The sequence below is a fragment of the Heptranchias perlo genome, chromosome 4 (assembly GCF_035084215.1).
Source record: "Heptranchias perlo isolate sHepPer1 chromosome 4, sHepPer1.hap1, whole genome shotgun sequence".
NCBI lineage: Eukaryota > Metazoa > Chordata > Chondrichthyes > Hexanchiformes > Hexanchidae > Heptranchias > Heptranchias perlo.
Genome location: NC_090328.1, coordinates 72387377 through 72402158, shown reverse-complemented (window position 1 = coordinate 72402158; position 14782 = coordinate 72387377). Strand labels below are relative to the sequence as shown.

Sequence of the window (14782 nt, the reverse complement as noted above, 5' to 3'; positions counted from 1 at the left end):
TATGGTGAGTAGGTGTGGCTGATGGTACTACTGATGACTTTACTGATGATTGAAAGAAGGCTGATATGGTGGTGATTGGTCAGATTAGATTTATACCGTTTTTTTATGGATAAGACATACCTAGGCACCCCACAATGTCATGCTGATGCCTGTGTCGCAGCTGTATTAGAACAACTTGGCTAGGGAAGCAGCTAGCACTGGTGCACATGTCAAACAGTTCAGCCAGGATATTGTCAGAACCTAAGCCTTTGTCGTGTTCGGTGCACTCAGCCACTTCTTAATGTCATGTGGGCTGAAGTTGCTGTACACTGGCGACTATGATGGTGGGGATCTCAGCAAGAGATCGAGTAGGATCATCAACAGTACTTTTGGATGAAGATACTTGTAAACATTTGTCTCTTGCACTTACACTTACACTATGGTTGAAGATGGTAATGTTCATGGAGCTTCCTCCTCCTCCTTTTAATTGCCTGGTCACCCACCACTATTCTGAACTGGATGCAGTAGACTATAGAACTTTGCTCTGTTATGTTGATTATGGGATTGCTTAGCTCTGGTTATAGTCTGCTGTTTTTGGTGTGTAGCATGCAGGTAGCCCTGTGTAGTAGCTGCACTAGGTTGATACTTCATTCTAAGATAAGCCTGGTGCTGCTACTGGCATGCCCTTCTACACTCCCCATTGAGCCAGGAATGGTTTCCTAGCTTTGCGGTGATCAAGGAGTGAGGAATGTACCAGGCCATGAGGTTACAGATTATGGTGGTACACAATGCTGCTGCTGATGATGGCCCACTGCACCTCATGGATGCCCAGTTTTGGACTGCCAAATCTGTCCTTAGTCTGCCCCACTTTGGACGGCGATAGTGCCACACTGCACGATGGAATGTATCCTCACCGTGGAGGCGAGACTTTGTCTTCACAAGGACTGAAGTGGTCACTCATATCAATGCTAATGTGAACAGACATGTATGCAACGGGTACGTTATTGTGAATGAGGTCAAGAAGATTCCTTATGTTAGTTCCCTCACCACCCAACACAGGCCCAGTTTGGCAGCTATGCCCTTCAGGACTGAACCAGCTCAGTTGACGGCGGTACCAAGCCGCACTTGGAGTTGGGCAGATTCCTCCAAGTGATGTTCCTCCCAAGGTGGGAGTCAGGAGCGCAGAATCAGCTGAGGTGGTGGAGCAGAGGAGCAGCCGAGCGTGAGCGTCAGGGAGAGAGAAAAAAACCCAAAGTGAAGTCAACACAAGGGAAAGAGCTGATTGGTGAGTAGCTGATTGGTAAGTGTTTTTTTTTCTGGTGAGTGTTTTTTTTAAGTCTTTAGTTTATTTTCTTAAGTTCGGTTAATAATCTAATAAACCGAGGCCAGGCAGGGCAGCTCAGACCCATCGAATGTACAACTTGTGCCAAGTGGGAACTCCAGGACGCTTCCCGTATCCTGGACAACCACAGGTGCAGGAAGTGTCATCTGGAGGAGCTCGAGCTTCGGATTTCAGAGCTTGAGCAGCAGCTGGCATCACAGCAGTGCATCCGGAAGGTTGAGAGCTACGTGGATAGCACGTTTCAGGAGGTGGCCACCCCACAGCTTAAGACAGGTTGATTCTGGGTATAAGAGGGTTGTCTTATGAGGAAAGATTGAACAGGTTGGGTCTATACTCATTGGAGTTTAGAAGAATGAGAGGAGATCTTATTGAAACATACAAGATTCTGAGGGGACTCGATAGGGTAGATGCTGAGAGGATATTACCCCTCATGGGGAATCTAAAACTAGGGGGCATAGTCTCAGAATAAGAGGTCGCCCGTTTAAGATGGAAATGAGGAGGAATTTCTTCTCCCAGAGGGTCGTGAATCTTTGGAATTCTTCACCCCAAAAAGCTGTGGAGGCTGAGTCATTGAATACATTCAAGGCCGAGTTAGACACATTTTTGATCAGCAAGGGAGTCAAAGGATATGGGGAAAGAGCGGGAAAGTGGAGTTGAGATAAAAATCAGATCAGCCATGATCGCATTGAATGGCGGAGCAGGCTCAAGGGGCCAAATGGCCTACTCCTGCTCCTATCTCTTATAGTCTTATGGACAGTGCAGGCAGAGAGGGACTGGGTGACCGCCAAACAGACAAGGAGGACCAGGCTGGTAGTGCAGGAGTCCCGAGTGCATCTCGCTCTCTAACCAGTATTCAGTGGTTCAGCTGTACTGGGTGGGGGGGGGGGGGGGGGGGGAGGAGAAAGGTCAGCACAGCAATTGTGATAGGGGATTCTATAGTTAGGGGAGCAGACAGGCGTTTCTGCGGCTGCAGATGTGAGTCCAGGATGGTATGTTGCCTCCCTGGTGCCAGGGGCAAGGATGTCACTGAGCTGCTGCAGAACATTCTGAAGGTGGAGGGTGAACAGCCAGAGGTTGTGGTCCATATCGGTACCAACGACATAGGTAGAAAGAGGGATGAAGTCCTGCAGGAACATTTTAAGGAGTTAGGAAAGAGTAAGAAGCAGGACCTCAAAGGTAGTAATCTCCGGATTACTCCCGGTGCTACGCGCTAGTGAGTATAGAAATAGGAGGATAGAGCAGATGAATGCGTGGCTGGAGAGACGGTGCAGGAAGGAGGGCTTTAGATTCCTGGGACATTGGGACTGTCTCTGGGGGAGATGGGACCTGTACAAGCCGGACGGGTTGCACCTCAACAGGGCTAGGACCAATAACCTTGCGGGGAGGTTTGCTAGCGCTGTTGGGGAGGATTTAAACTAGCTTGGCAGGGGGATAGGAACCTGAATGTAGATTCAGATAGGACAGAATCAGAACTGAAGATAGAAGGCAGAAAATTAGTAAGTGACTTAGGAAGGCAGAAAAAACAACGGTTAGAAAATCAACAGTAAGGGAGTTTGGTGGTGCTTAAAGGTATGTACCTCAACGCAAGGAGCATAGTGAATAAAGCAGATGAGCTGAGAGCACAGATAGACACGTGGCAGTACGATATGTTAGCTAGTACAGAAACATGCTTAAAGAGGGGCTGGAATGGCAGCTCAACGTTCCTGGTTACAGGGTTTTCAGACAAGATAGAAAAGGGGATAAAAAAGGAGGGGGGGGTTGCAATTTTGGTTAAAGAAACAATTACAGCTGTGAGGAGGGATGATATGTTAGAAGGATCATCAAATGAGGCCATATGAGTTGAGCTAAGGAACAAAAAAGGGGCAATCACACTACTTGGGAGTGTACTATCGACCCCCAAACAGTCAGAGGGAGATAGAAGAGCAAATATGTAGGCAAATTTCTGAGAAGTACAAAAAAAAGGGGCAGTGATAGTAGGGGATTTCAACTACCCTAATATTAACTGGGATACAAACAGTGTGAAGGATAAAGAGGGTGTGAAATCCTTAAATTGCATTCAGGAGAACTTTTTTAGCCAGTACATAGCAAGCCCAACAAGAGAGGGGGCAGTTCTGGATTTAGTTTTAGGAAATGAAGCTGAGCCGGTGGAAGAAGTATCAGTGGGAGAGCAGTTTGGTGGTAGTGTTCATAATTCAGTTAGTTTTAGCATAGTTATGGAAAAGGACAAAGATAGAACAGAAGTTGAAGTTCTCAATTGGGGAAAGGCCAATTTTACTAAGCTAAGAAGTGATTTAGAAAAAGTGGACTGGAAACAGCTACTTGAAAGTAAATCAATGTCAGAGCAGTGGGAAGCATTCAAAGGGAAGGTTCAAGGGGTGCAGAGTAAACATGGTCCCACAAAGAAAAAGGGTGGGGCTGCCAAATCTAGAGCCCTCTGGATGTTAAGGAGCATACAGGGTAAGATAAGGCAAAAAAGGAAAGCTTATGTCAGGCACCGAGAGCTCAATACAACAGAAAGCCTAGAGGAGTATAAAAAGTGCAGGGCTGAAATTAAAAGGGTAGTTAGGAAAGCAAAGAGAGGGCATGAAAAATATTGGCAAGTAAAATCAAGGAAAACCCAAAGATGTTTTATAAATACATTAAGAGCAAGAGGATAACTAAGGGAAGAGTAGGGCTTATTAGAGACTAAAAAGGTAACCTGTGTGTGGAGGCGGAAGATGTTGGTATGGTTCTTAATGAATACTTTGCATCTGTCTTCACAAAAGAGAGGGACAATGCAGACATTGTAGTCAAGGAGGATGAGTGTGAAATATTGGATGGGATAAACTTAGTGAGAGGAAGTATTAAGGGGATTAGCATCTTTGAAAGTAGATAAATCATCAGGGTCAGATGAAATGTATCCCAGGCTATTAAAAGAAACAAGGGAGGAAGTAGCGGAAGCTCTGACCATCATTTTCCAATCCTCACTGGATGCAGGCATGGTGCCGGAGGATTGGAGGACTGCCAACGTTGTACTATTGTTTAAAAAGGGAGCGAGGGAAAGACAGAGTAATTACAGGCCAGTCAGTCTGACCTCGGTGGTAGGCAAATTATTGGGATCAATTCTGAGGGACAGGATAAACTGTCACTTAGAAAGGCATGGAGTAATCAAGGACAGTCAGCATGGATTTGTTACGGGAAGGTCGTGTCTGACTAACTTGATTGAATTTTTTGAGGAGGTAACAAGGAGGGTAGTGCATTTGATGTAGTGCACATGGATTTTAGCAAGGCTTTTGACAAGGTCCCACATGGCAGACTGGTCAAAAAAGTACAAGCCCATGGGATCCAAAGGTGAGTGACAAGTTGGATCCAAAATTGGTTCAGTGGCAGGAAGCAAAGGGTAATGGTCGACGGGTGTTTTTGTTACTGGATGGCTGTATCCAGTGGGGTTCCGCAGGGCTCAGTAGTAGGTCCCTTGCTTTTTGTGATATAAGATTTGGACTTAAATGTAGGGGCCATGATTAAGAAGTTTGCAGATGATACAAAAATTGGCCGTGTGGTTGACAGTGAGGAGGAAAGCTGTAGACTGCAGGAAGATATCAATGGACTGGTCAGGTGGGCAGAAAGGTGACAAATCGAATTCAATCTGGAGAAGTGTGAGGTAAAGTATTTGGGGAAGGCAAACAAGGCAAGGGAGTACACAATAAATGGGAGGATACTGAAAGGTGTAGAGGAAGTGAGGGACCTTGAAGTGCAAGTCCACAGATCCCTGAAGGTAGCAGGATAGGTAGATAAGGTGGTTAAGGAGGCATGTGGAATACTTTCCTTTATTAGATGAGGCATAGAATATAAAAGTAGGGAGGTTATGCTGGAACTGTACAAAACACTGGTTAGGCCACAGCTTGAGTACTGTGTACAGTTCTGATCACCACATTACAGGAAGGATGTGATTGCACTAGAGAGGGTACAGAGGAGATATACGAGGAAGTTGCCAGGACTGGAGAATTTTAGCTATGAGGAAAGATTGGATAGGCTGGGGTTGTTTTCCTTGGAACAGAGGAGGCTGACAGGTGATTTAATTGAAGTGTACAAAATTATGAGGGTTAGGAAGGGCCTATTTCCCTTAGCAGAGAGGTCAATAACCAGGGGGCATAGATTTTAAAGTGATTGGTAGAAGGATTAGAGGGGAGCTGAGAAAAAAGAAATTTCACCCAGAGGGTGGTAGGGGTCTGGAACTCATTGCTTAAAAGGATGTAAAGGCAGAAACCCTCAATTCATTTAAAAAGTACCTGGATGTGCACCTGAAGTGCTGCGACCTACAAGGCTATAGACCAAGTGCTGGAAAGTGGTATTAGGCTGGGTGGCTCATTTTTGGTCGGCGCAGACATGATGGGTCGAATGGCCTCCTTCTGTGCCGTAAATTTTCTATGATTCTATGTTCAAAATGGAGAAGTATTGATTCATCAGGTGAGGGGGAGAGCAGCTGGTCATCATCAAGAGGTTTCCTTGGCCTTATTTGATCTGAAGCCGTGAGTCTTCAGGAGATCTGGGGGTCAATTTTCAGATAGCCAAGCGGGTGCGTTCGTGGCGGGGGGGGGGGGGGCTCCTAAAATTGGGGATTCCCGGAGCGGGTCCAGAGCCCGGCTCCAACCCACCCACTTCCGGGTTCCCCAATGACGCGAATCGGTGCACGTGCAGCCTCCGCATGCGGGACTCCCACCGGCAATCAAAGCCGGCGGGATCCCACTTAAGATCATTATCTGCATACTTGAGGTAGTTTACAGATTTTAGGAGGATTTGGATTTTGGACTACTCAGAGCGTGTTTCCCATGCTGGGGGAAACACTCCTTGTTCAAACAGACGTGTTGCAGCCAGCAGTAGCTGCAAAGGTCCATTTAACAGGTGCAGGGTAAATCCTCATTCATTGCAGCAGGGCACTCTGTCCTCAGACAAAGTTTTGCCTGCCACACCGTTGTTTCCACACTCCAAATTATTAAATCATACCCTCAACTCTGCTGTCCAAACACATTTACCTACTTTGCAGACCCCCTCACACTCACACCATCACAATGGGGGAGTGGTCCATTGCTGCATTCATCACTCCATTGGAGGACGAGCAACATCACCAGCCTCACCAAGCATGTCGTCCACCTCCGCCACGTGAAGCTACACAACACAGTGCTGCGCAACAGACACCTGCACAAAGTAGTCGTGCAACTACACATACCCCCACTGTAGGGTGACCCAATGGGTGGCATCAAGGGTGTTCATGGAGAACCTCATGAAAGGGCATTATTGCATAAGCCAGTCAAGAATGGCCAAGACGTGGCAGTAGTGGTGACAATGCAATATGTAATGTGAGTTGATCAGAAATCAAATAAGTAAAAACCATGACAAACCCTCAAACACCTTGTGCATCCCCTTCATGCTCATGACACGTTTGCCCTAATGCTTCCTACTACACATACGTGATGCATGCCCTGTGGCTGCAGCACAGGTAGTGGCAGGTGGGGTGAGGCTGACCATGAAAGAGATGCATGAGAGGGTGAGTATGAGACGGAGCCATGAAATTGTATGAGGATTGTGTTGAGTGGTAGTGGTGGGATGAAACATAGAAAATAGGAGCAAGAGTAGGCCATTCGGCCCTTCCATCCTGCTCCGCCATTCAAAACGATCATGGCTGATTGTCTAACTCAGTACCCTGTTCCCGCTTTTTCCCCATATCCCTTGATCCCTTTAGCATTAAGAAATATATCTATCTCCTTCTTGAATACATCCAATGACATGGCCTCCACTGCCATAGCAACAAAAAATATTACTGGCGATGTTGGGGATTGAACGCAGGACCTCATACGTGCGAAGCATGCGCTCTACCACTGAGCTACATCCCAAATAAATGAGTACTGACGAGGTGAGCAAGTGCAGCTAAGATGAGGATGAGCTTTCAGTGAGGAGTGATGTGATAGAGTAGTGTTGGCAGTGCAGAAGGAGATGAGGGGTGGGGGTGGTGATGTGGCAGACGGAGTGTAGGGGAATGAGTAAGTGTACTCACTTCAGCTGACCTACTTAGGTCATTGAAGCGCCTCCTGCATTGTATGCAGGTGCGTGATATGTTGGTGGTGCTGGTAACCTCCTCTGCCACCTCAAGCCAGACCTTCGTGGTAGCAAAGGCAGGCCACTTCCTCCCATCCGCGGGGAGATGATCTTTCCCCACCCCCCCTCCTCCTCACCCCATCCAGTAGGACCTGGAGTGAGTCATCATTAAACCTGGGAGCAGCCTTCCCCCTGGGTTGCTCCATGCTGTAATTTTGGCTCCTTTCTGCAGCATCAGTCAGTGGAGGACTGCGCTTTTAAATACGGCTCATCCAGCTGACAGCCTGTGATGCAGGTGCGCAGTCCGCCCACTGCGCAGCTTCCAGCGCGAAACCCGGAAGCCAAGGTAAGTGGCTTCAATTTACTTACGATCGTGTGGGGAACCCACCGATTTCACTGGGCGGATAACCCATGCGCCCAGTTGACCCCCCCCCCCCCCCCGCTGGCAACCCACCTCCCTCTTAATATCGGGTCCCTGGAATCAATGTTGAGGACTCCCAGGGCCAAGCCCATGAGGGTATATCACTGTGCCTGCACCTCTGGTGGGACTATCCAGTCACATGGACAGGATATACCCAGGGATAGTGACAGAAGAGTCTATGATGTTTATTGATAGATGTGATTCTGTAAGTATGATTATGTCAGGCTATTGCTTGATTAGTCTGTGGGACAGCTCTCCCAAATTGGATACCAGTACCCAGATGTTAGTGAGGAGGACTTTGCAGGGTTTGCTCAGTTTCCTCAAGTTTTGTCTGAATACAATTCCTGGGTTGTTGCCGATAGGTCTATCCATTTTTATTTCCTTATTCTTGAACTTGGCAGCGATTGTTCACAACTGAGTGACTTGTTATGTTACTTCTGAGGACATTAAGAGTCAATCATGTCATGTGGGACTGTAGTCAAATGTAGGCCAGACCAAGTAGGGTGGAAGGCTCCCATCCTGAAGGACATCAGTAAACCAGCTGGGTTTTAAAACATAATCTGGAAATCTTTATGGTTATTTTCCTGGTGCTAACCCACAAATTACCAGAGTTATTGAATTCAATTTCAAAACTTGCCATGACACTAGACACAGAAGGCATCAAAGGGTATGGGGGAGAGCCGGAATATGGTATTGAGAGAGAGGATCGGCCATAATCATATTGAATGGCGAAGCAGGCTCGAAGGGCCGAATGGCCTACTCCTGCTCCTACTTTCTATGTTTCTATGATGAGATGTGAACGCTCAACCTCTGGAGTGGTAGTAAAATATCATAACCACCAGGCTATTGTACCCATTAAGGCTATACATTTCATCTCAGGGTTCTGATGAAAGCTATAATATCAGAGCAATATTCCAGTTGTGTACAAGAATAAAAAAGCAGGACAATCAAACCAGTTCCAGCAAGTGTCAGCATGGTTCAGTGGTAGCACTCTCACCTCAGTCAGAAAGTTTTGGGTTTAAACCCCAATCCAGACTGAAGAACATAATCTAGGATGGCAACTCAGTGTAGTACTGAGAGAGTGCCGCATCATCAAAAGTGCCACCTTTTGGAAAAGGCCTTAAACGGAGGCCCTATCTGCCTGCTTAGGTGGACGTTAAAAATCACATGGCACTCCCTCAACCAACACCAACAAAAATAGATTAACTGGTCATTTATCTCATTGCTGTATATGGGACCTTGCTATGCACCAAATGGCTGCCACAAGTACCTAAAAAACAATGGTGATCACGTTTCAAAGTAATTCATTGGTTGAGGATGTGAAAAATGCTAAAGAATTTGGTAGTTATTTTCTTCCTTTCATCGACAGTGTACAATCTATCCCATAATGGATTCTACCCTACTCACATCTCCTGGAGTAAGGTGCCAGAGAAATAATCCCTGATCCTCAAAAGGTTATCAAGCAATTCCAGAATAATTATCTGTCCTCATGACTTCATTCAATCAAAGCCTGTTGCTCTCCAAAGATAATGGGCCCGATATTAGGAAGGAGGCGGGTTGGCAGCTGGGGGGGGGTCGACTGGGTAACGCGCCCAGTGAATTCGGGGTGCTCCGCACCTGATCGCAGCCTAATTGAAGGTACTTAAGCGTGCTTCTGGGTTTCCCGTTCCAGACCTGCGCAGTGGGCACACTGCGCACCTGCATCACAGGCTGTCAGCAGGAGGAGCCCTATTTAAAGGGGCAGTCCTCCAATGCTCCTCCTGCAGTAAAGAACCATTTTTGGAGCATGGAGCAGGCCAGAGGCAAGGCTGCTCCAAGGTTCTCAGAATCCTCACTCCAGGTGCTGCTCGATGGGGTGAGGAGGAGGAGGGAAATTCAGTTCCCATCTGATGGGAGGAGGTGGCCTCCCTCTGCCACCAAGGCCTGGCTGGAGGTGGCCGAGGAGGTCAGCAGCAACGGGAATGTGCGCCGAACCTGGGTCCAGTGCAGGAAGCGATTTAATGACCTAACCAGGTCAGCCAAAGTGAGTATACTTACGCATTCTCCCACACTCCATCTTCAACATCACCTCCACCACCACCCAACTCCTTCTGCACTGCCACCACAACACTCTCGCATCACTCCTCACATCCACTCAACCATCATCCTCACCTTGCTTGCACGTACTCACTGCCCCAGTTCCCATTCGAACACTACCATGCAACCCAATCCTCATACAATCTCACGGCTATGTCTCACATGCACCCTCCCATGCATCGCCCTCAAGGTCACCCCCACCCACACCAATGCATGTAGCGGGTCACCATGCAACCATCACTCAATCGTGCCTCCCTGTGATTTGCCTTGATAGGAGAAGAGATGCCAGAATGCCCGGGAGAGGGCAAGGACCGGAGGAGGCCCGCCACACCAGGTAGTCTTAACAGACGCAGAGCAGCAGGCATTGGAAGTAAGCCAGACGCTGGAGTGCCTGTCCGTGGTGGACGCAGAGACTGGCAGCGCACAAGCGGCTGGTGACAGAAATCTAACACTCAGCACTTATGATAGCGAATGATCTTAGCATCACTTGGCATCTGCAGCACCTCAGCATCTGTCCACATGCTTAATATTGCTTTCTGTTCTCTTGTAGGGCCATCTGCAAGCGCCGTGACTGCGGAGGACGCTTCCTCAGAGCACCTGCTGGCCACTGAGGGTGCATCGTCCCATCTGAGCCAGCCATCCACCAGCGCAGACACACGCACACCTCGGTGGGTCCCCGTCCTCACTTAGTTGGGCTTGCACATGGTGAGTCACCACGCACACGTGAGCACGAGCAGACCCTGGTGGCAGTGGCAGCCGTGGAGAGTCCGCGTCGGTGGGAGCACTCTTCTCCAGGCTCTGCTCAGCTGGACCCAGATGCTGAACCCTGGGGGCCAGCCATGAAAAGGAGTCATCAAGGGCCAGCAGCACATTGGCGAGGTACTGGAACAGTCGCCACGCGCATTCTCCACAATCGCGCAGAGGATGGAGGAGTCCAACTCCTGCATGAGTGGAATGGTGGCACAGATACAGGAGGGTATCTCCGAGAGTGTCACAGGGACGTGAAGGCATCTCCGAGTGTCGCGGGTAGGAGCGGGAATGTCTGCGATGGAGGAAAGGCCAGCCTCCATCGAGCTTCAAGCACGGCTTAACAACGAGTCCATTCAGGCCCTGACAACAGCCGTTCGGATTCAGGGTGAGCAACATTCTGCCGCCTTAAACAGGCTGACAGATACATTACAACTGGCCTTCAAAGGCTTTACACAAGTCGTCCAAACTGTCGCCCAGCAGGGTGGAAGGAGTGATGTGGGCCTGGGCCAGGAGAGGGATGATGGCGAAAGGGGACATGGAAGTGGGGACGCGGAAGTGGGGACGCCACTCAAACCGCTTCCACGTCTCACCCGTTGTCCCCCTCAATCAGTACCCGCAATGCTGCCTCCTCTCCAGGTGACCGAGTCTGCCCCTGCACAGGTGCAGGTGGAGCAGTCTTTGGAGGGGCCCTCACGGGCACCGAAACCCAAAGGGCATCCGCGCAAAGCATCTCATCGGTCAGGGCATGGACAAGAGCAACCTGCCACTACCTCTGCTGAAGCCACAGGGGTAGCACCACGTAGGAGTTTCCGTAAACGTAAGACGAAGGTTTTGTGAGCACAAAGGGGATGCACAAGAGTGTTAGACAAAATATCATGTTTTTGATTTACTTTCGTTTGTTTTGCAAAAAAACATAAAAATTTGTTATCACCACTACTGCCACGTCTTTGCAAATCTTGTCTGGTTTGTGCAATAATTCCCTTTCCAGAGGATCACCATGAAGACCCACACCTGATGCCACCCATTGTGTCACTGCAGAGTGGGTGCAGGTGTATTTGCAGGGCTCTTTTGTGCAGACGACTGAGAGTCGCCGGCGATGTCCCCGGTGGCACCCTGGAAGGATCTGGAGAAGTTGTTGAGGGCAGTGGTGACTTTGACAGCGACAGGTAAAAAGATTGTGCTCGGGCCAGCCGGGAGCAGCTCGGCATCAAAGAGGCTACAGATGTCCACGACTACATGTCGAGTGACTCTGAGCCTCCGTGTGCACTGCTCCTCAGAGGTCCAGGAAGCTGAGCCTCGGTCTGTAGACCCTGTGGCGAGGGTAGTGCCTTGTGCGATGCATCTCTCTCTGCGGTTGCCCTCCCTCCTGCTGTGCAGGTGGATGTGTCATAGCACTGTGTTGTAGAGCTCCACGTGTCAGAGGTGGATGGCGTGGACGGCGAGGCTGGTGATGCTGTTCGTCCTCCGAGGAGGTCATGACTGCAGCTATGGCGGCCCCCATCTGGAAGATGTACATTTGAGGTGGTCCGCAAGGTAGGTAAATGTGTCTACACACTGGGGTTGAGGTTGTAATTTGGTGATTTTGTGTTAGGAGGAGGGTGGTGCAGGCTAAACTTTGTCCAAAGTGACAGAGTGGCCTCCTGCAATGAGTGAGGGTCTCCCCCCGACCTGTCAAATGGACCTTTGCAGCTCCCACAGGCTGGTAGCTGCAACACATCTCTTTCAACTAGGACTGTTTCCCCCAGTACCGGAAACACACTCAGTTTGGATGAAAATCCCATCCCTCCTAAAATATCCTCCAAATCAGGTCTGCTAACAACCTGAAGTATCAAAATAATTGATTTAATTGGGATCCCGCCGGCTTTAATTGCTGGTGGGAGTCCCGCATGCGGGGGCTCCATACATTTCTAAGCGCATCACTGGGGAACCCGGAAGTGGGCCGGTTGGAACCGGGCCCGGGCCCGGACCCGCCCCGGGAATCTCACATTTTCAGCCCCCCCGCCACAAACGCACCCGCTCAGCCATCCTAAAATCGACCCCAATGTTTCACTCCTTGTACGATCAACATTGGAATTATCATATCTCATGGACTATATGATCACCTCAGCCTATATCCAATTCCAATCCTAACCAAATATTTATCCAGCTCTTTTTTATGCCCAGCATATTATTGCCCTCTAATCATTCTCAGATATGCATCTTTTTCTTTATATTTACAGATAATGACAAACAATACCTATACATTTTATGGTGGCTCACACAGAACCAAAAGATGAATATTCATAATTTTCAAACTTGCATTTAAATTTCCTTGAACATTTTAGATGATGCTATCATCAGTTACACTTAGAGGCTTCTTCATGTCGACTTTCTATTTTGATAGACTGTAATTTAATTAACTAAACGTCTAGGAACTCAAGCTGATGCTTGAAAATCTTGAATGAAAGATCAACAATGAGCCAAGAAAGACTCTGCAGTGCAATATTAATGCATCAAAGTCTGTGTTAATTGCCAACACCAATTAAGTCATTGCATTCAACATTCCTAAAACAAACCACTACAAACCTCATTGGAGACATCAACCACCAGGTTGTCATCACTTTTCTCTCCATCGCTATCCTACATATAAAAACAAAGTAAAGCATTTTATATTTAAGTGTGATGAATACATATTTAATTTAACTCAATTCAGACAGTTGTTTAAAAATATTATTGTAATAGGGTTGTCAACCTTTGCGTGGTTAAGAGTTAGCTATACAACAATAATCATTTTAAAGCAGTTTAATTAGTGATGCTGCAGTCTCCACAATGGCCATACCAGACCATAAGAAGTCAAATACAGAAAGCTTATTGAGAGAAAAACTGGAGGCGCACAGCAGTTTAGACTCTAGCCTTTCACCCCAATAGGACCCTTACAGTCAAGAGACAGAAGCGACTTTCATCCTGTGTCAAATTAGCTTGGCCAATCTCAAACCAGTCCTGGGTTAACATGGTTCTACATCACAAGACTGCGAAATGGAAAAAAAAAATCACACTGGTTGCAATGTGGGTTGCTCCTCTGAGCTTTATTCTGCATCTGACTAAACTTGACCCAAGGTTGGTGTGTACACTGGGTGCCTGAAATGGGATAAATAAGATTAAACAGCAAAGCCGGGAAGAGTTATGTCTGGTACACAGAGGACAGCTGTGCTTCTTCACTTTGCGGCGTAGCAGCCAACCTTTCTCCGAGATTGGCCAAGCTAATCTGACACAGGGTGAAAATCCCTTCTGTCTCTTGACTGTAAGGGTCCTATTGGGGTGAAAGGCTAGTGTCTAACCTTTCTCCATCCCACTGTCTGGGACCAAGGCAACTATACATCAAATTTGCACACACAACACAGTCAAAAACAGTGACGAGCAGCTTAGTACCATTGCTCCAATGCCTCAGTGATGGTGGCATGGACAGGAGATGGCATACTGAGAAAGTTTTTAAATTTTCCAATGTAATGTTGATACCAATGCTCATTTCTTTCTTCCTACAATACGAATTCAGCACATAACTCCTCATTTTCAGATAGGTGCAATCTACTACTAGACAGTCTATTGAAACAACCCTATTACTGTAGCAAAAGAACTGAACTGCAGTTTGCTTTGCTTTATTTGAGAAGAGAATATTTGTGAAAACTGAAAGTTGCAATTCATAGGAATGTAAGGAGGGGGGGAATATAGTTACAGACAAATAATTGAGAATAATTCAAGGTTAAATAAGGAATAATTACAGTTAAATAAAAAAATTACAACTATTTATGATGACTTGCCCATCATTTCAATTGTTACTTACATAACGGTTTGCTAAATCCTTATCATCAGTCTTCTGCTTCTTACTATCTGTGGAGTAGTCATTTGAGTTTCTGTGCTTCTCTGCAGCTCTGAAACTGGCTGATGGTGATACTGAGGAACTCTGAAATGACAAGTACCAGTCAATTAGACTGTACTGAATTCAAATGGTGGTTTTAATATTTAATTTTTATTTATTTATAGAAGGGTAAGATGGTAGAAGCCTTTTAATGGAAAAATCTTGGTGGCAAGCAAAATACACTGTTTATCTGGTTATTATTATCCAAAGAGCATTAAAAGTACAATTGTTGACTCTGCTTAGAACT

The 14782-nt window shown here is 47.3% G+C and overlaps 1 protein-coding gene across 8 annotated transcripts in view; it reads right to left on the bottom strand.

Annotated features, from left to right (window-relative positions):
• LOC137321019 (transducin-like enhancer protein 4) overlaps positions 1–14782 on the bottom strand; it is a 130322-nt gene that overhangs the window by 21983 nt on the left and 93557 nt on the right. For all 8 annotated transcript variants that reach the window (XM_067983128.1, XM_067983129.1, XM_067983122.1 and 5 more), the window contains 2 exons: positions 14461–14580; positions 13206–13259 (listed from right to left, as the gene is read on the bottom strand). In XM_067983128.1, the coding sequence (XP_067839229.1) occupies positions 13206–13259; positions 14461–14580 (174 nt within the window). The remainder of the gene's footprint in view (positions 1–13205; positions 13260–14460; positions 14581–14782) is intronic.